The 21,181-nt window shown below is 39.1% G+C and overlaps 2 protein-coding genes and 1 pseudogene across 2 annotated transcripts; 1 reads left to right on the top strand and 2 right to left on the bottom strand.

Annotated features, from left to right (window-relative positions):
- The first annotated feature begins 13 nt into the window (after positions 1 to 13).
- LOC124866827 lies at positions 14 to 5,187 on the top strand. The gene is made up of 2 exons (XM_047362796.1): positions 14 to 1,904; positions 3,237 to 5,187. The coding sequence occupies exons 1-2, from the start codon at positions 1,338 to 1,340 to the stop codon at positions 3,387 to 3,389; spliced, it is 720 nt and encodes a 239-aa protein (XP_047218752.1). The 5' UTR covers positions 14 to 1,337; the 3' UTR covers positions 3,390 to 5,187.
- A 215-nt stretch (positions 5,188 to 5,402) lies between these two features.
- On the bottom strand, positions 5,403 to 8,374 carry LOC124866627 (annotated as a pseudogene).
- LOC124866826 (UDP-glucuronosyltransferase 2A2-like) lies at positions 7,472 to 18,481 on the bottom strand. The gene is made up of 2 exons (XM_047362795.1): positions 18,295 to 18,481; positions 7,472 to 10,209 (listed from the first exon to the last, which is right to left on the bottom strand). Exon 2 carries the CDS (start codon positions 10,180 to 10,182, stop codon positions 8,605 to 8,607), a length of 1,578 nt encoding a protein of 525 aa, XP_047218751.1. The 5' UTR covers positions 10,183 to 10,209; positions 18,295 to 18,481; the 3' UTR covers positions 7,472 to 8,604.
- Positions 18,482 to 21,181: the final 2,700 nt, after the last annotated feature.

Here is a 21,181-nt window from a genome sequence, read left to right on the forward strand (position 1 = left end):
CGCACGCACACACACACACACACACACACACACACACACACACACTGTTTTATGCCTTTGTCATGTTTAAAATGTCCCCACATTTGTTTTAGACGAGGGAAGCGAAAGTTCACGTCAATTTTTAAACGGAATAATTTTGGCTCTATTTTGTTGCCATTTTTACGCGCGCTTTGAAAAACTGGCAACAAGTACAGATGTGTATGATAAATAACTGTTGAGAGTCAATTACAAAACGCAAATGGGTCCTCAGATTACTCAGATTTACTAATGAAGTCTGATTCAAACTTTCTTAATCATATTCAGATCTCTTCGTGAGGAGATTGTGAAGATGCTCTTGAGCTCACAGAGTGGGTCATTTATAAATGATGTCATCAGTTGCTTGGGTCCTCTCAAGATATATATTCTACATTCCTCCTGAAAGTTAACATGGCCTCCTGTAATCTTCCTCAATCCCTAATCTGTGCTGCTGCTCGAGCGACCTCATGCGGTCATTTAGGGTAAACTAGAAAGTACCAGCAACTGTGCCGACAAGTTTACGGAAGTATTTCAGTAAATAGATTGACTGCATTTTAATACTTAATTTATATATAAAATGCCCTGTAATTTTATAACCGAGTTCCTATCCAGTCTGGAAAAGTATGTAATTTTATTTTTATTATTTTGAAAGATAGAAAGATGGAAAAGATAATGGAGTTTAGAAAAAAAAAAACATTTGAATTTCCAGACGTTATTCCCCATAATATTCTCTAGAAGTTGCATTCATCCATCCATAAAGCATGACCACTGTAGGTATACCTGCAATAAATCCATAGTGAACCACTGATTTTCTACATTAAAATGGGCACAAAAAAAAAAAAAAAAGACTAGAAACTCTGAACATTTGATTCTGGAAAAGTATTGAATTCTGACAAGAAGAATATGTTGGAACCCTATAATAAAAATATAATAAAATAATCTTTGCTCTTTAGCGGGATATTAATTTATTTGTTAAGTTTCCTTTTTTTCAATCTTAATGTACATTGTGGAGCTCTATTTTGATTATTTAGCTTAAATGTTTGCTTCTACTTAACAAATTATGTCTCTTAGATGTTTATTTATTTGCCAAACTGTTGTAAAGTGCATGTGTGTACTCCACTGCAGAACAAACTTCCCTCCTCTTTACAGCCCTTCCTCCAGTTATCTATGGGAAACCACATTTAAAACGTAGCCCCACCTGATATCTCCCAGAGACCAATCAGCTAGAGAGAGGTCAGAGTGAACAGCACACCCTCATTTGTTCAAAGCCAATCAAAGTGGAAGTGTGGCATTTTGCCTGAGGGTAAAACTTACCCCTGGATATGTTAATTACGCATCACTTAGCTGTTGCCAATGTGTTCACAACGGTGGACCTTCTTTTGGGCTTTCTGCAGCGGTTGTCTTCATTCTTCAGTCAGTTTAGTATGGAAAGTAGACAACAATGGCTTACCAGACTGAAAAATGAACTTAGCAACAGTCCTCTGGTATCAAATGTGGCTTTTGGGTTCATCCTCATGGGACTAGAGAAGCTCGTGGAGCTGGAGTTTGAATGTCCTTGCAATCCTATGTGGAATGGAGCATTTTCATCAGCATTCTTCATCATTCCTGCTGTCATGGCCTTTACCTTGATGCAGATCGTCCAGGGATGCAGGTGCAATGCATGGTGCAGGAAAACTGTTTCCCTTTCCAGTTTCGTTCCCGCTGTCGTTTGGCTGATTTTGCTGTTCCTCGATGGCCAGTACTTTGCCTGTGCTATGACAGACTGGGAGGGAAGATTTGTACTCGTTGACAAGGCAGCTCCGCAGAAGTGGTGTGAGCCAATTAGAGAGGGAGATGTCACCACACAAGAATTAATGCTCCGCTCTCAGCGGCTCTTTGTGTTTTCTCAGGTGAGTGGGATACGTCTAGTTTGCTGAAGACTGCGTTAAATGAGTGGAGTGGAAACAATTTATTGCCAAAATATTCATGATGTCAGACATACTCTCACCGGCCATTTTATTAGGTATATCTTGCTAGTACCGGGTTGGACCCCCTTTTGCCTTCAGAACTGCCTTAATCCTTCGTGGCATAGATTCAACAAGGTACTGGAAACATTCCTCAGAGTTTGGTTCATATTGACATGATAGCATCACACAGATGCTGCAGATTCGTCGGCTGCACATCCAAGATGCGAATCTCCCGCTCCACCACATCCCAAAGGTGCTCTATTGGATTGAGATCTGGTGACTGTGGAGGCCATTTGAGTCCAGTGAAAAACATTGTCATGTTCAGGAAACCAGTCTGAGATTATTCGTGCTTTATGACATGGTGTGTTATCCTGCTGGAAGTAACCATCAGAAGATGGGTACACTGTGGTCATAAAGGGATGGACATGGTCAGCAACAATACTCAGGTAGGCTGTGGCGTTGACACGATGCTCAATTGGCACAAAGGGGCCCAAAGTGTGCCAAGAAAATATCCCCCACACCATTACACCACCACCAGCCTGAACCATTGATACAAGGCAGGATGGATCCATGTTTTCATGTTGTTGACGCCACATTCTGACCCTACCATCTGAATGTCGCAGCAGAAATCGAAACTCATCAGACCAGGCAATGTTTTTCCAATCTTCTATTGTCCAATTTTGGTGTGGTCTTCTGCTGCTGTAGCCCATCTGCCTCAAGGTTTGATGTGTTTTGCATTCAGAGATGCTCTTCTGCATGCCTTGGTTGTAACGAGTGGTTATTCGAGTTATTGTTGCCTTTCTATCAGCTCGAACCAGTCTAGCCATTCTCCTCTGACCTCTGGCATCAACAAGGCATTGAGCCCACAGAACTGCCGCTAACTGGATATTTTCTCTTTTTCGGACCATTCTCTGTAAACCCTAGAGATGGTAGCGTGTGAAAATCCCAGTAGATCAGCAGTTTCTGAAATACTCAGACCAGCCCGTCTGGCACCAACAACCATGCCATGTTCAAAGTAATTTAAATCATCTTTCTTCCCCATTCTAATGCTCGGTTTGAACTGCAGCAGATCGTCTTGACCATGTCTACATGCTTAAATGCATTGAGTTGCTACCATGTGATTGGCTGATTAGATATTTGTGTTAATGAGCAGTTGGACAGGTGTACCTAATAAAGTGACCGGTGAGTGTATTTGTTATCACATGATGGAAGCCCTCCACACAACTTCATTCAGGTATGAATGAGTGATGACTAACCTTACTGTTCTCCTTCTAGGTAATAGGAATAATCCTCCTCATTTTCATCTGTGCCGGTCTGGTCGTGTATGTAATCAGAGAAAGCTGCCAACAGGAGGTGGAGATGCAGGATGCAGATGTGGCAGAGCTCACCGTGCTCAGGATGAGCTCAGTACGGACCAGAACATCATGAGCTGACTTATCCTGTCCACCACAGACACTTTGTAAATACAAGGAAAAGACTTGACAGGAGTTTTGTTTATTCCATCAGGATACTTTGGGGCATTGAAAATTCAACATCAACTTGGTCATAATAATCGTAAGTGCTTCAGCATTAGGCAACTGTACTTCTTTTCTTTGTTTTTGAAAAATGCAAAAGATGAATTTGGATAAACAGTGTATTTAATGATCACTGATGTTACCTCAGGCACTTTTCAAATGAATCTTTTGCTTTTTTATAAATATTGAGGAATGAATATACATAAATATTCACTTACTCTTGGTGCTTCTTCGTCTGGGTTCATCAGTGCAGCAACTTCATTCTTAAACAAGCTAAGGAGTGATATTTTGACATATTTGCTGTTTGGGTTTTCTTTGTTTGTTTTTCTTTGGGATTCTTGTTGTTCTGCTATAGTTGAGACCAAATACTGTATGTTTGATCAGGTAAAAAATACAAATGCAAACCAAATTCATCTAATTTCAGTGTATTTATACCTAGTAAACATCTTTACATTTTGTCACAATACAACCACAAATTTAATTATATTTTTTGTGGATTTTGTATGATAGAACAAGACAAATTAGTTAATACTTATGAAGTAGAGGGAAGATAAAATAATTACAACTAAAGATCTGAAAAATGTGCAGCGCATGTATTCAGCTGCCCTGAGCTTTTCACAGCTAGAGATCTCTAGTCTCTTCCCATCAGCTTTAAACAGCATCTCAGTCCTCGCTGAAGAAAAGCACCCCAACAGGATGAAACTTCCGCCTCTGTGTCTCACCATGGGAATTGTGTGTTCAAAAGGTTTAATTTTGGTCACATCTGACCATATGGTCATGCCTGGGTAGGTTTGTAATTATAAAATACTATTTCCATTTTTAGATGATTAATGTTTGACCACTGTTCCGTGATATCCAAAAATTGGGACATAGTTTTTTTTTTTACAGCTCCCTGTTCCAAACTACCCAACTTTTTCTCTGACTTGTCAGGTGTTATCCTTCGTCTTCCTGGTGCTTGATGTTCTCTGACCAACCTCTGAGGTCAGAACAGCTGTTGTTATACTAAAATTAAGTTACACAAAGGTGGATTCTATTTACTAATTAGGTGACGCTCAAAGGCAACCGGTTGCACTGCATTTTATTTAGGGGTACCACAGAGTTTTAGGGTAATACAAATGTATATCACACTTCTCTGATTTGTATCATTTTCCTTCCTCTTTTCCTTTATAACATAGTTAGTGTTGATATAAAGAAGCAAATAAATTCTAAATAATACATCAAAATTTATGGTGGTAAAGTCAAATTATGAGAACCTTGAAGAGGTCCAAATACCTCTGCAAAACACTATAATAATAAAACCTAGAAATTGGGGGAAATGGTTATATTTGTTGAAAAAAATGACCAATCTGTCTCCTGCTGGTATCTCCACACCTGCCAACTTACAGACAGCGGGTTTATTTGTTTTTTTCAGACTACTTGTTGAGCAGAAACAAACGAAGAACATATAATTCATTTTCATAAAATGGCAGAAATAATCTCCCATTTTAGGAAAACAAACAATTATTGATACAATTTGTTTTGTTATATTTGATAAACATTTTATCCATTTCTTTCATGTTTCATCTGTATTTTGTAATGAGCTTTTTTGGTTAATTTGTTAACCATATAACTATATATAAGGTGTGTCCACCAGGCAGCTAATATTGGTCTGTCTAATATTTGTCATATTAATATTTTTATATGCTTAAAAACAATTAAAATGTTCCACTGGAGTGAAATGTCTGTTATTTTTTATAAGTTCATATAAACCTCTAAGTCATGTTTTGAAAGTGATCCAAGCAAAACAAGTGCATAATTGGAGAATATGTCTGACAGCAATGGCATTTTTGTAGTTATTGCGTTCTTGTTTCCCACATATTTACTGACTGTTAACAAATTTAAAAAACAAAAGCGTTGTACTAATACTGAAAGAAACTCTTGATTTTACTGAGGCTGATATTTTTATTGGTAATATTGTCTGCAGTGTCTTTAAAGGCAGGTGATGAATCTTGCACTGCTAATAAAAATGTTAAAACAGCTTAGTAAAGCACAAAGAGATTTACATATCCTTTAATATCAATTATTTTTGTGGAAATTGCAAAATGAGTTCAAAGTCAGTTTTTCTGCTGTATGAAGAGGCAGGATAGGTATCTTTGAAAGTAACCCATCAGATTAAAAAAAACCATGCACCTGACAGTTTAGATAAACCAGAGACTGAAGCTACAGGGCTGGAAACAGACAGAAGCTGGTATAGCAGAGAGGCTAAATTTATTAAGACCAGACCAGGTTTTTGCATCTCATTTGAATAAATAATCTATATTTAATAAAAACACAAATCCTCTAACCGATGTTTTCACAGTTTACAAATCTAAAATTAAAAAAAATCATAAAATTAAAAGAAGATGTTTGTCTTGTTTCTATTTAACTGCACTTCTTTTCAATGTTGCCTCCTCTTGTTTTTCAGTGGGGTTCAGTTAGTTCTTCCTGTATCCCCTGCAAGAATGTGTCTTCATTCATAGTAGAAATCTGAATATTCTTCCAGGCTCCTCTGTTCTAAACAGATTATCATGTGGGTTGAAAATCAAAGCAACACCCAGTATAGGAGCTCCATGATAAATGGCCTCCGGAACACCATTTGTTCCCTCGTGAGCCACAAACAATTTAATCTTCCGATGTCCTAGAAGGTCGTTCTGCTGCATCCAGTTTAACAAAGTGTCATTTCCCAGATTGACCGGCCTGACGCCTGTATGCCTCCAAATGACTTACTGAGGTCTTTTAGAAAAAGAGCTCCAGCAATCGCTTCAGCTAAATCAAGGGGTAAATCTCAAATTAAAGTCCCCAGAGACATGATAATGCCTCCATGTTCTCCAGAGCTCTGCACATACTCCTCCAAGTACTGAGGCAGAGGTTTTGCAGGTTTACACTGGAACCCTCCCATATAGCATGATGGGATGGAGGGACGCATCTGAGTCAAAGTACTTTGTAATTAAGGCTTCATAATATGGTACAATTTGTAATTTATTCAAAGCAAATGCCATTACATTTAGGACTCTCTGAATAAAGGATGTTTTATCAGACAACTCTGTACCAGTCATTGGAATATAAGAGGGAGGAGAAGGTACTATTGAAAAGTGGCCTTCACCCTGACTGGTCCGTCTCACATTAAGACCTAGAGGTAACTTAAGGTAATGAGCAAGAATGACTCCCGCTGGTATAGCTGGATCTGTAAGGACAAGGTCATAGTTGGTATCCTGTATGGACTATCAGCTCTTTGGTCTCAAGAAACTTTTCATTTGTGGAACTCTGCGACCTTCTGGGCTTGTTCTAGTTTGAGTGTGAAATGGATCCAGGCAGACTTTCCCTTCAAATGAGTTTCCAGCGGCCGAGTAACAAATTATTTTAGTCTTCATCAAATCCAGACTCTGTGTCGACAGTAATTAAATATGGAATGAGTAGGAGTCATTGACATACCAGCTGTCTGTCTGTCGCAGAATCACTTTTACGTTCACCCAGTGGCTCCAGTCAATTGGGAAGACAGGTACTTTCCCACTATGTACCACCACTGGACAAAGCCAGATTAGACTGATCCAGATCCAATGCATTCTCTATTCTAAAACTGCAAAAACATCCAACGATTTAATGTAGTTTAAACCCACATATGTATTTAAAAAAACAAAAAAATCAGTACATAGCATAGAACACAATGTGTGATTGAAAAACACTTTTAAAAGTTGTGATTTTAATGAATGCTTTACTGCTGATGTATAATCCTATATTCAAAACATTAACTCAATTGTTGCTGCTTTCTGTGTAGACCCATGCATGGGCAGGTTTTTCCTACATACCCCAGCATCTCTCTACAGCCCAAAGAAATCCATGTTAGATTTCTGGCCACTCATACCTGTCCTTTGGTTGGAGTACAGCCATAAACAGTATTAAGCAGGTTCAAAAGACAGATGGGTTGGTGAAGAGCACCACCTTCTGGATGTTAAAGAAATCAGTAATCCTGAAGCCGAATATTTCTGCAGTAAATCCAACCTTTATTATTAATGTCACTATTTTTTAAGAGAAAAATAAACATTTTGAAATGTAAACTTTGTGCTACAGTTTAATTGCATTACAACAGATAGTCAAGCTAGGAAACAGAACTGCATGTTGTTCAGTCTAATACAGTAAAATAGAAGATAAGCCACATGAAATGAGCAAAGAGGTACATACACTAATCAGGCAAAATATTATGACCAACTGTCTAATACTTTGGACCCAAAGGTGTGTGTTCTGATGTCTAGCACTAAGATGTTTGCAGCAGATCCTTCAAGTCCTTTAAATTGCGAGTCCGGGCCTCCATGTTTTGCGTTGGTCTGTCCTGCACATTCAGCTTGATTCAACTGGGATCTTGGGAATGTGGAGGCCAAGTCAATTCCACAAACTCATTGTTGTGCTACTCAGACCGTTCCCAGAACCACTTTTGATTTGTGGCAGGGCGTATTATCCTGCTGAAAAAGACCAAAGCCATCTGAGAATACTGCTTTAATCCTGACTGGTCTGTGGCAACAAACTGCGATGCAACATTTATTCTGACACCTTTCTACGAGAACCAGTTTTAAAGCAATAGTTCAGAATTTTTAATTGAGATCATTTGAAATTATTATAAGCAATTGTTCCTACACCCGTAGTTAAAAAAAAAAATGTCATATTGCAGTGAGGTTGTAGACAAATTAGAAAATCAATTAGCACAGTAACACATGCATTGCTAATTTAAGAAATGAGCAACGAACTGAACAACACTCTATTTAATGTTTATACATTCCATATCCTCCAATATGTCACTGCATTCAACAGATATTAAAATTTTTTAGTTGGAGAGTTTGTATACTACTAAAAATCAGCTAAAACAGAGGATTAGTTTTCCACCTCCATGACGATTTCTTTACTTTTCTGCAAACTCAGAGTCATATGACATATTAGAACTACTCCCAACCTCAACCAGCTGAACAGTACTACATGTACAGGCTTTTTGTCTACAAAAGTTGTGACTTAAATTGTCTTATGTCAAAAACTCACTGGTTCTGTTTTATATAACGGTTGAAAAAGAACCATGTAGAACAACTGGTCAGTTGACATGATATTATACCTGATTGGTGCCCTACTCAGTCAGATTTTAATTTTCTTTTACAGCATAATTTGAAGCAGTGCCACAATAACCAAAAGAAAACCAACAACACTAGTACAGAAATTACTATTAAAAATAATATGACATCTACTGAGTAGTAGGAATACCAGGGTAGTCTGTAGGACTCAGTTCTGAGGTGAGCAGCACCTTTGTGCCTCATGACAAACTCAATCCAGAAGATGGCTCGATCTAGTGGCCTCACCTGCTGATCTCTGTGTAGTCGGGAGAGTGTCTGCATGTTCATCCTGTAAGATGGCTCATACAAGACTTCCTGCAGAGTTTTCTGAAAGACTTTTTGATTTAAATCTGACACATCCAAAATCCTTGCAACTCCTTTAGCTCTGAGTCTGGAGAGATTGTCAGCTTGATCAAACACAAAGGGAATGCCCACTATTGGAACCCCATGATAGATGGCCTCGTAAATTCCATTTGTTCCTCCATGACTTACAAAAAGTTTGATTTTCGGATGCCCTAGGAGGTCATTCTGAGGCATCCAGTCTATTATTAAAGTATTGTTTCCTAAAGAGGGAGGTTTGGCTCCCTTATACCTCCAGATAACTTTCTGTGGTAAGTTAGCAAAACCAGCAGCAATTTCATCTGCCAAGTCACGTGGAAGCTCGCCAATTAAAGTCCCCAAAGACATGATGATGACTCCATGCTCTCCAGAACTTTGCACAAACTCCTCCAAGTGCTGTGGCAGAGGTTTTGCAGGTTTACACTGGAATCCTCCCATGTAGAAAACATTTGGCATGGTGGGACGGGGGAACTCGAACACAAAGTCGACTCTCATCAGCCACAGATCTGCAGCTTGAAACAAAGAGAAGTAGTCCACATCTGGGCCAAAGTAGCGCTTACACAAAGAAGAGTAATGTGGTGCAACAACCTGCTTGTACAGATGCATTCTCATATGGTAGAAAATTATGTTTTTCACCCTCTCAAAGAACGTCATATTATCCGTAAGCTCCGATGGTGGAAGTGGGACATAGGAAAGAGGAGAAGGTGCAATAGCAAAATGTGCCTCACCATGAACAGTCCAACGAGCATTGAACACCATCGGCAGGCCAAGGGAGTGAGCCAAAAACACACCTCCTCCATTTGCAGGGTCAGTTAAAACTGCGTCATATTTGGCCTCCTGGAGTACCTTCATTAACTCTTTACTTTCAAATATGTGTACAATCATCTTACATATCTGTTTGTGTAATTCATAGAACTTGTCTTTCAACTCCATGTCTAAAGCGAAACGGGCCCATGCAGACCCACTGCTTCTTTTAATTTTAATAACCTCAGAGACAAAGAGACGATAAAAATCCTCGTTGCCACCGACCTCCACATCCACTGTGATGGCCTCATAATGTGGAGCCGTCTCACTGATGTACCAGCTGTCTGCAGCCCGAATGACTGTCACAAAGTGTCCCCGTGAATGCAGCTCCTCGACAAGCACGTTCATGTTCACCCAGTGGCTGCCATCATGTGGGAAAACCAGAATTTTCTCAGCAAATGCAAGTGTGGTGATGGCATAGAAAAGATAAATGACGGAGCCCAGTGGCGAATACATCCCCAAATCTTCCAAAATCAGCACGATCTGTAAGGAAAGGAAAACAGAAGACAAAAAAAAAGAATCACATTGCTGTTGGTATCCCTGCAACTATGACCAGAAAGACCCTGCAGTGATTTTTCACTGAATAGTCTCTTTATTTCTAGCTGGAATTTCCCTCTGGCAGCCCTCACGTTTATGTAGCAGATGGAGCCTCTCTGTGGGAAAATAGTTCTGTTTGGTGCCAGGAGCCCTGCTAGTGTTTGGTTGGGGTTCGGTGCCCTACAAACATTTTCAAAGATTTCAATGACCTTCTATGTGTGATATGCGTTGATTGCAACCCCCAAGACAGAGGTGTAAATTAGCTATGTGATACACTTACATTTTATGGTTTGACTCAATGTGTTAAGCAGGCAAAGGGAACATATCAGTAAGGGTCCAAACAATTCCAAGGTCTCTGTACCTGATGTCATCCTTTCTGTGAACCTTTATGTTATCCTTCAGAGCATCATTTCCATTGCTTCAATTTGCCAAAGAGATTCAGTACTAAAAGAAAGTGCTTTTTTAAAAGGACAGTGCAACTTAAACCTTTAACCAGGTTTACTTTTAAACTTCATCCTGTAACTCAGTAAAGCTGATACATAACTTTCATTCTAACATTTCAGACATTATTCAGTCCATTGCTCCCATTCAGGTGAAGGTTGTCTCTGGTAAGAGGAAATATCCATGGCAAAATGTTCTACCTGTAAGAAGTGAAAAAATGTAAGTGTTGAAAAGCTGAATGGAGGTGGAGAAAGACTGGATTCCAGGTTCACTATGACATCTATAAAGAGAAACTTTACAGGTATAACTTACAGCTGAAAAATGCAAATGAATATCTGAAATCAACAACAAAAACATTGATAACGTTTGTGCCTTGTTTGCTACAGTTGACAGGTTAACAAACCCTCCTGTATCTGTAGCATCTAAACTCCACTCTACCAGGGCCTGCAGATAATTAACTAATGTCTTTATTGAGAAAATTCAGAAGATTAGAACAATAGTCTGCACATCAATATGAAGTCAAGTATCAATGGTCTGTCCAATCAAAACGTTTTGGACAAAATGACACAAAATCATGTACATCAAATCATGTACAAAAACTTAGAAGAAATTATACATCAAATAAGCTCTACCTCCTGCTGTGCTGATATTTTACCTACAGCTTTCTTAAAGAAAGTTTTGCCTATCATAGCATCTGATTTGATTCAAATAATAAACTCATACTTTTTGTCCGGTGCCCCAGGACGTAAAAACAGCAATTAGCAACTGTTGAAAAACAATAATCTATATAAGTTGCTATTTCAAAATTACAGACCCATCTTAAATCTCCCATTCATTAGTAAGGTAATAAAAAAAAAACCTGTGTTTCAACATTTAAATACCTTCAACAATGACCAGCAGCATTGAATTCTTCCAGTCAGGTTTCTGTGCTCACCACAGTACCGAGACAGCCCTTGTCAAGGTGTTTAATGACATCTGCATAAATGCAGACTGTGGAAGAACCACAGTGCTGGTATTATTGGACCTCGGTGCAGCATTCGACACTGCTGACCACAGTATATTACTGGAGAAACTGGATAACTGGGTAGGTCTTTTTGGTACAGTACTTTGCTTGTTTCAGTCTTAAAGGACACAAACATTTTTGTGTCAATAGGTAACTTTATTTCAGAGTTGACAAAATTCCCAGGGTTTCCCCAAGGTTCTATTTATGGGCCCCTCCTAATTAAAATCTACATTCTCCTTCTTGGTGAGAGTGTAACACAAGAAGTTACAATAACTTTACAGATAAAACGCAGCTCTACTTTACAATGTCACCAGGTGCCTATGAACCCATTCAAGCGTTGGCTAGATTCATGGAACAAATCAATGTGTGGATATGCCATCATTTTCTTCAGTTGAATAAAAGCAAAACTGAAGTAATTATTTTTGGATCAAAGGAGGAGCTCATAGCTTTAGTTACTACAGCTAGAAACCAGAGATCAGGCTTGAAATCTGGGTGTAGGGTTGGATTCAGACCTGAACCTTCAGAAGCACATAAAGACAACCACTAAGTTGGTCTTCTATCACCTGAAGAACAATTACAGGATTAAAGGACTAATGTCCCAGCAGGACCTTGAAAAACGTACCCATGCGTTTATCTTTAGTCAAATCGATTACTGCAACACATCTTCACACTGAAATGTGCTTTACAAATAAACTTGCCAAGACTTGGCTACCTCTGTGTGCTCTGGGGTGATTCCTTGTGTCTGTCGGCCTGGAGCTGCTGTGGCCTTCCAGAAAACAGGTCCACTTGTCCTTTGCTGCTCTCGGGTGCTGTGTGTTCCAGGCTTTCTACCATCCTCACCACTAACAACTGTGAACCTCCGGGTGACAAACTTGCTCACATACACCCACTGAATACAAACACACTTACATCTACACATACGCTCATTTATCCCCATGTACACACACACCCTTGCACTGATACACAAATAATCAATATGGTTGAAGGTCATAATACAGGTTTCTATTGTAACAATGTGACCCACTACTTTAATGCTAGAGCTACAATACTATATATATTCTTCCAATAGGCCAAATTATCAGGCAGCATAGGATACATTTTCACTGTTACGCTGATGATACTCAGCTTTACTTATCCATAAATCCTGATGAGCCCAACCAGTTAGATATACTACAAGCATGTCTGGAAGACATAAAAACTTGGATGACTTTACATTTTTGCTTCTAAATTCAGACAAGACAGAAGTTGTCGTCTTTGGACCGGAGTCTTTAAAAAAGAAACTGCTTAGTCAATCACTTAACCTAGATGCCATTAAATTGACCTCCGGTAATAAAGTAAAAAACCTTGGTGTTACTTTTGACCAGGACATGTCATTTAAATTCCATATTAAACAAGTTTCTAGGATTTCCTTATTTCACCTCCGGAACATTGCCAAAATTAGAAATATCCTGTCCAGGAGTGACGCTGAACAACTAGTCCATGCATTTGTTACTTTAAGGCTGGACTATTGTAATAGTTGTAAAAAGAGAGATCATATTTCTCCTATTTTAGCTTCCCTTCATTGGCTCCCTGTTAAATCCAGAATAGAATTTAAAATTCTCCTCCTCACATATAAAGCCCTTAATGATCTAGCTCCATCATACATCAGAGATCTGCTTGTTCCATATGTTCCTAACAGAGCACTTCATTCTCAGACTGCAGGTTTACTGGTGGTTCCTAGAGTCTCTAGAAGTAGAATGGGAGGCAGATCCTTTAGTTATCAGGCTCCTCTCCTGTGGAACCAGCTCCCGGTTTTGGTCCGTGAGGCAGACACCCTGTCTACTTTTAAGGCTAGGCTTAAAACTTTCCTTTTTGATAAAGCTTATAGTTAGAGTGGCTTAGTTTATCAGGAGGGAGCATTCCTCCCTCCCTGTTGGATGGAGTAAGGGGGAGTCAGGTTTAGCCTAAACTGGCTCAGTTATGGTTGAGGTGCAAACACACCGTCCATTTCTGCTACCTGTATGACCCCTTCTCTTTTCCAATGGTTATAACCAGTCTGACAGAGGGAGGTATCCCAATCCTTGTGGTTTTTAGTATAACAATGACCATCAGTGGGACTCTTTGTGGGGTGCCTTGAGACAACATTGTTGTAAATAAGCGCCGTTTAACTACACAATCTGAACTGAAACTATCTGTGTAGTTATGCTGCTATAGGCTTAGGCGGCTGGAGGACATAATGACCACTTTCACCCTCTTCGCTACATTCTCACACTACTCTCCAATTTTGCATTATTTGCTGTTATTTCAGCTTTTAACCTTGTTCTCTCTTTTCTCTTCCTAGAAGCTACACCTGACCTGGCTCTGTGTCTACCTGTGACACCTTTCTGGAGAGGGGAATCGTCCGAGCTTCTGCGGGCAACAACTTAATGCTCACCCTCTACCGATGATCCACATAGCCCTGTCTTTTAGTGTTTAACCCTTTCTCTCCCCTAGACATAGCTACTAACTGAGCTTCTATTGTGACTAACTGTATGTGCTCTTTTTCAGACTCTAACCTTGAAAACTGGCTCAGACTTTATCTGTTCTTTCTTTCTAGGTGAAACGACTAAAGGAGCTACATCCACTAACATTTACTTTTCCTTCCCATAGAAAGTACTCAGTGCTTCTTTGTTCTTTCTGTGTCTCTGCTCTGTTCTCTCAAACCCCCAGTCGGTTGTGGCAGGTGGCCGCTCACACTGAGCCCGGTTCTGCTGGAGGTTTCTTCCTGTTAAAAGGGAGTTTTTCCTCTCCACTGTCGCTACATGCATGCTCAGTATGAGGGATTGCTGCAAGGTCAACGCCAGTGACTGTCCACTGTCTCTACATGCTCATCCGGGAGGAGGGAATGCTGCAAGTCACTGACTGGATGTAATCTGCTGGGTTTCCTTAGATAGAAAAACTTTTTATCCAATTTGAATAAATAACTGAATCTGATTGCACTGTTCAATGGTTAGGATTAATTGGAATGTATGTATCTGACTGTTGTGAAGTGCCTTGAGACAACATGTGTTGTGAATTGGCGCTATATAAATAAAACTGAATTGAATTGAATAGATGTAAACTTGATTTAATAAAGTCAATCATGCAAATAGGATTCCATGTTGAGATTTCCCTTTCGTAGAGTAAAACTGCCATGGCACTTGTGGGAAAGTTCTATATGGTGTGCCTTAAATTCAAAAAGAGGGCATGTGGAAATAAAGACTTTGCAAGAGTTTTGTGCCAAGAAAAGCAACTTGTTTCTGTAAATAAATACCCATGTCCTTTAAAAACCAGTTTAGCCACTGACTTAATGGGATAATATTTCTCTTCCCTTCAGTGACAGCATGTTATAGGACCTCGACAGACTTCTTTGTCTTGCTGCATTAATAAACCTCTGAATAAAAGTTTTAGTTTGTGGAAAACTAAAATCAATAGTGTCGAGCTTAAAAGGGCATGCCTCATCATTTACACAACTTTTTCTTTTTAGCTGTGTTCAGCCTTGTAGCTCACAATAGTTACATTCATTTATATGTCCAAAAAGGGGTAAAATTTGAAAAAGCATAAACAAAGCAAAAGCAAGAACAAGGCAGCTAAGAATGCAGCCAAAAGTTGCAGAAGAGTGATAATGTTTTGTCTGGAATGTCAAACTCAGGCATCAGTGCCTAGCATGATGACCATCCAAGAAAAAAAAAGTAGTGATAGCAAAGCCACTAGTTCCAGAGGTCAGAAAGGGACGATTTATTTGGTGAGAAGATAGAAGTTAGGAAAATTGTTTTCTGAATGCTGTAGGACACTTGATAAATGAGCACCATATTGAGAGATTTAAAAGTGCTTAGTGGCAAGCCTGGAGCCTGTAATTCACTGCAGTGGGGCAGGACCCCTTTAAAAAAATATGCTAAAACAGTGAGTTGTTTAAAGAAAGCATCATTATATATGCTTAACTCGTCCTCAAACTACACCTACAGTTGCCTCAGTAGTTTTGACTGTTCACTCTGGTTGAAACAGAAAAATATGTCGTGGCCAAAGCTCGTGATCTCAGTCTCTCAACTCTGGAATGTTTCTTCTTTACAGGTCCTTCTCAAAACATTAGCATATTGTGATAAAGTTAATTATTTTCTATAATGTAATGATGAAAATTTAACATTCATATATTTTAGATTCATTGCACACTAACTGAAATATTTCAGGTCTTTTATTGTCTTAATACGGATGATTTTGGCATACAGCTCATGAAAACCCAAAATTCCTATCTCACAAAATTAGCATATTTCATCCGACCAATAAAAGAAAAGTGTTTTTAATACAAAAAAACGTCAACCTTCAAATAATCATGTACAGTTATGCACTCAATACTTGGTCGGGAATCCTTTTGCAGAAATGACTGCTTCAATGCGGCGTGGCATGGAGGCAATCAGCCTGTGGCACTGCTGAGGTCTTATGGAGGCCCAGGATGCTTCGATAGCGGCCTTTAGCTCATCCAGAGTGTTGGGTCTTGAGTCTCTCAACGTTCTCTTCACAATATTCCACAGATTCTCTAGGAGAGTTGGCAGCCCAATTGAGCACAGTGATACCATGGTCAGTAAATCATTTACCAGTGGTTTTGGCACTGTGAGCAGGTGCCAGGTCGTGCTGAAAAATGAAATCTTCATCTCCATAAAGCTTTTCAGCAGATGGAAGCATGAAGTGCTCCAAAATCTCCTGATAGCTAGCTGCATTGACCCTGCCCTTGATAAAACACAGTGGACCAACAGCAGCAGCTGACACGGCACCCCAGACCATCACTGACTGTGGGTACTTGACACTGGACTTCTGGCATTTTGGCATTTCCTTCTCCCCAGTCTTCCTCCAGACTCTGGCACCTTGATTTCCGAATGACATGCAGAATTTGCTTTCATCCGAAAAAAGTACTTTGGACCACTGAGCAACAGTCCAGTGCTGCTTCTCTGTAGCCCAGGACTGGGGAATGCAGCACCTGTAGCCCATTTCCTGCACACGCCTGTGCACGATGGCTCTGGATGTTTCTACTCCAGACTCAGTCCACTGGTTCCGCAGGTCCCCCCAAGGTCTGGAATCGGCCCTTCTCCACAATCTTCCTCAGGGTCCGGTCACCTCTTCTCGTTGTGCAGCGTTTTCTGCCACACTTTTTCCTTCCCACAGACTTCCCACTGAGGTGCCTTGATACAGCACGCTGGGAACAGCCTATTCGTTCAGAAATTTCTTTCTTTGTCTTACCCTCTTGCTTGAGGGTGTCAATAGTGGCCTTCTGGACAGCAGTCAGGTCGGCAGTCTTACTCATGATTGGGGTTTTGAGTGATGAACCAGGCTGGGAGTTTTAAAGGCCTCAGGAATCTTTTGCAGGTGTTTAGAGTTAACTCGTTGATTCAGATGATGAGGTTCATAGCTCGTTTAGAGACCCTTTTAATGATATGCTAATTTTGTGAGATAGGAATTTTGGGTTTTCATGAGCTGTATGCCAAAATCATCTGTATTAAGACAATGAAAGACCTGAAATATTTCAGTTAGTGTGCAATGAATCTAAAATATATGAATGTTAAATTTTCATCATGACATTATGGAAAATAATTAACTTTATCACTATATGCTAATATTTTGAGAAGGACCTGTATAATCCGAGACTGAAATTGCTTCATACACCTGAGGCAAAAAGTGTTTCCAACAAAGAAACTGTTTTTTTTGGTGGGTGAGGAAAAAAAACTTTCCCCGGTACCTGTGTTTACATCCATGAAGCTCACCTCCATTTCTTGCATAAATGAACTTTATAGCAAAATGTTATATCTTTTCTTTTTAGACTTACATGCTTCAACCAAAAATATATAATATTATAAAATATTTTTTTGTCAAGAAAACAATTTATTCTGTGATTACATAACAGATTTCTAGATGCTTTGCCATCCTCTAAATAAATTATTGCTGTTTACTGGTTTAGTGAGCATGACTCAAAAAGATCTTCTTGTCTCAGTAAAAATATATATCTTAAAATTGGTTTTGACAAAAAACAATGTATAAGCTGTGTATGAATTATGTTTAATACTTTTAAGATTTAATGGTACAAATATGATGATATATGCTCTTTATAGTTAAAAAAATGTATTGTAGACAATCAACCAAAAGATCTTGCAGCAACTGTAAGAACTGAACAAGATGATACAAGCTGTGAGGAGCTGAAGTCAGATAAACAGTATTGCATAACACTTCCTAGTAACTGCAGGCTGCACACCCCACACTTATTAACTGTTTAATCACCGCAGAGCATTGGGAATGTGCTTTTCCATCCTGTTTTCACCCTGCCGTGTCAGTGAAGTACATACAACCTTTGGTTTACATATGATTCATGATAGGAATGTTCTCTTACGAACACTGCACAACATGTCTCGTGAAAGACACCGGAGTGAGAGATCCAAATGTGAACCGGTGCCAACATTTAAAAGACAGAACACGAGCACCACATAAAAACACTCAATCAAAACACTCACCATAAATGTGCTGCACAATGCACAGCAGAAACGTACACTGAGCTGCATAATCTTTCAGACTAAAGCTACATAATGCAGGAAAAACAACAAACTTACTGTTAAATCTCTTGTAATTCGGCTTCAGTCTTGACAGACAGGGCTGTAAAGGGCAGCAAACCAGCAGGTCTGAAAAAAACTGTTTCCTTTGCTTGATCTGAGCATGACTTGTAATATAAAGTTCCTGTCTCTCAGGGGAGGTTTGCTTAAACAGGAAAACCTCAAAGCAGTAGCCAAACCTACAGCAAGCATTTTAATAGAAGTGGAGGGAGCTGGAACTACAGGGCAACACAGACAGATATAGCATTTCAGAATAACAAACTCACCCAACTTGCATCAATAATAGGTAATAACAGGCTGATATTGTTCTACCATTTCTGGCAAAAGTAATTGAAAAAACTGTTTTTAAACAAATTTACCTCTTTAATATAAAAATAATCTCTCCAATGCTTTCCACTCAGGCTTTATACCACAGCACCAAGACTGCATTGGTAAAAGTTTTGAAGCATATAGTGAAGGGTCTCTTCTGTCTTGTTATTACGTGATCTCATTACTGCATTGGACACAGTTTATGGTAGGCTGGGAAAATGGACAGGATTTTCTGGGACTGGTCTTAATTGGCAGACAGGAAATACTCTTTATCATTTAACAATCGTGGGGAATCGTGGGGTCCTCAATGTTCCATTCTTCTTTGAAGATAAAAACATTACATCATGCCAATAAAAAATATTTTTAAACAGAAATGTGGGCTTTCTGAAAGTATTTTCGATACTTGCTAAAAGGTTGTTATTTTCAAAAGTTAATTTTGATCTGACAAATGAACCTCATCACAATGCGTGTTTTGATTTACTGAATATGACTGTCTATGATTCAACTTGCTCAGATTATAGAGTCCTATATGGGAAGAAACTTGTGCCATCAGAAACTGAAACTGAATTGCTCAGACTGAAAATGTATTTGTGTAATTTGAAATGAAATGCATTGGTTTGAAAATGAATTTCACCAAACTGAAACTGAATAAAATGGTTTAAAACTGAATTTGTTTGCTTTAAAAATTGCTTTGCTTTGTATTGAAAACTCAGTTTGACTACTTTCACTTTCAGGTCTGAAATTCAATTTCAGTTCCAGAATTTAGGTTTTGTTGTGTCACACATCCGGGTTCTTGAAGCCACAGATTAATCAAACACAGATTTACTGATTCACGGATGTCCTTCACTATTGCTGTGTCCAAATTCAGGACTGCATGCTTTGAAGGATATGGGGTTCCATTAGTGCCCAAAATATGTATATGTTTATGTGTCTATGCACGTCAATGTGTCTATGTAAACTGTACATGCAATGTGTCTATGTCCATGTAACACGTCTATGTGTCTATGTACGCTGTATATGTTAAGTGTACATGTTAGGTGCTTATATTAAGTGTACATGTTAGATGTACATGATAAGTGCTTATGTTAAGTGTACATGTTAGGTGCTTATGTTAAGTGCTTATGTTAAGTGTACATATTAGGTGCTTATATTAAGTGTACATGTTAGATGTACATGATAAGTGTTTATGTTAAGTGTACATGTTAGGTGCTTATATTAAGTGTACATGTTAGATGTACATGATAAGTGTTTATGTAAAGTGTACATGTTAGGTGCTTATGTTAAGTGTACATGTTAGGTGCTTATATTAAGTGTACATGTTAGATGTACATGTTAGGTGCTTATGTTAAGTGTACATGTTAGATGTACATGATAAGTGTTTATGTTAAGTGTATATGTGAGGTGCTTATATCAATGTAAAGTGTATATGTTAGATGTACATGTTAGGTGTTAGACGTTAGGTGTTAGAGGTTTTAGACTCAGCCTTTTAAAAAGGCAACTAACATGAATAACACTGTAATCTCTACAGGACATTTTCAATAGAAACATAAGATAACATAAGCACCTAACATATATAGCCTACACAGACATAAGCACAGTACTTCCGCCCTCCGCCTCTCTGCCTGCTCAGACGCTTTTCTCCTAAGCTCCCTGTTTGCTTGCATTCTTTTACTCCTAACTTTTTATCTCTTAGCCAAAATTATGGAACTATTGGGCTAAAACATCTTCTTACTCCCAAGGATTATTATTATTATTTTATCTTTTTATTTTTTTTATAGGAGTTTGATGTTTTTATAATTGAACTCGAAAGCAGGACAAGTTGACGCCAGCTAATCAGCACAAAATGCCTCCCTTCACCACAGAGGACTTTGACAAACCTTTACAGAAATTGGCTGTTTTGGAGATGAAAATCCATCGACTAGAAGTGAATGTGGTGGTGAATATGGGGTACAGCGATGATTCAACTTTGCCTGTGATCCCAAACAGTGACAGCCAGCTCAACAACTCAGCCAGCAATCAGAACACTGAGAATAAACCTACCGGCAGACCCCCCTGGCATGTTTTGGGGGCATGCCCAAAAAATCAAGGTGGACGACTCACTGTAAGATCTCAGCAATTAAATAAATTAGAATGGCCAGAATTACAGAGAAATGCCCGTTTTCCCTGGAAAAGGAGACTTCAACAGTGAGCTGCTGTAACAACAACTGATAGGAGTGAGACAGCTGGAAATAATGGAATTGCCCTCCAAAACAGATTTGCTCCACTACAGAATGAAAACCAGGAAAATGATCCATCTTCTGAGATCAATAAAAGGTTTGAGAACAACCTTCATTCTAAACAGTCTTCTCCTAAATTGCCAGAGAAAAAGCGTCCCACCACACCAAGAACCCTAATAGTGGGCAACACAGCTGTGGATGGGATTAAAAACTTCTGCAACAAGAAAAACACAGAAGGTATGATTGGTACCAGTAACGTGGTCTCTGATATCACAGAGAATATTCTCGCAATCACAGAAATGCACCCGTCTCTAGAAAACCTTATTATACACTGTGGAGCCATGGATGACGTGGCTAAGAAA

Source organism: Girardinichthys multiradiatus, chromosome 4 (assembly GCF_021462225.1).
Source record: "Girardinichthys multiradiatus isolate DD_20200921_A chromosome 4, DD_fGirMul_XY1, whole genome shotgun sequence".
NCBI lineage: Eukaryota > Metazoa > Chordata > Actinopteri > Cyprinodontiformes > Goodeidae > Girardinichthys > Girardinichthys multiradiatus.

Bases quoted from the DNA above. Each gene is read 5' to 3' on its own strand.
- LOC124866827 (XM_047362796.1), top strand. From the start codon at position 1,338: ATGTTAATTACGCATCACTTAGCTGTTGCCAATGTGTTCACAACGGTG. The intron at 1,905-3,236 runs GTGAGTGGGATA...TTCTCCTTCTAG, and splicing joins GGCTCTTTGTGTTTTCTCAG to GTAATAGGAATAATCCTCCT.
- LOC124866826 (XM_047362795.1), bottom strand. From the start codon at position 10,182: ATGTATTCGCCACTGGGCTCCGTCATTTATCTTTTCTATGCCATCACC.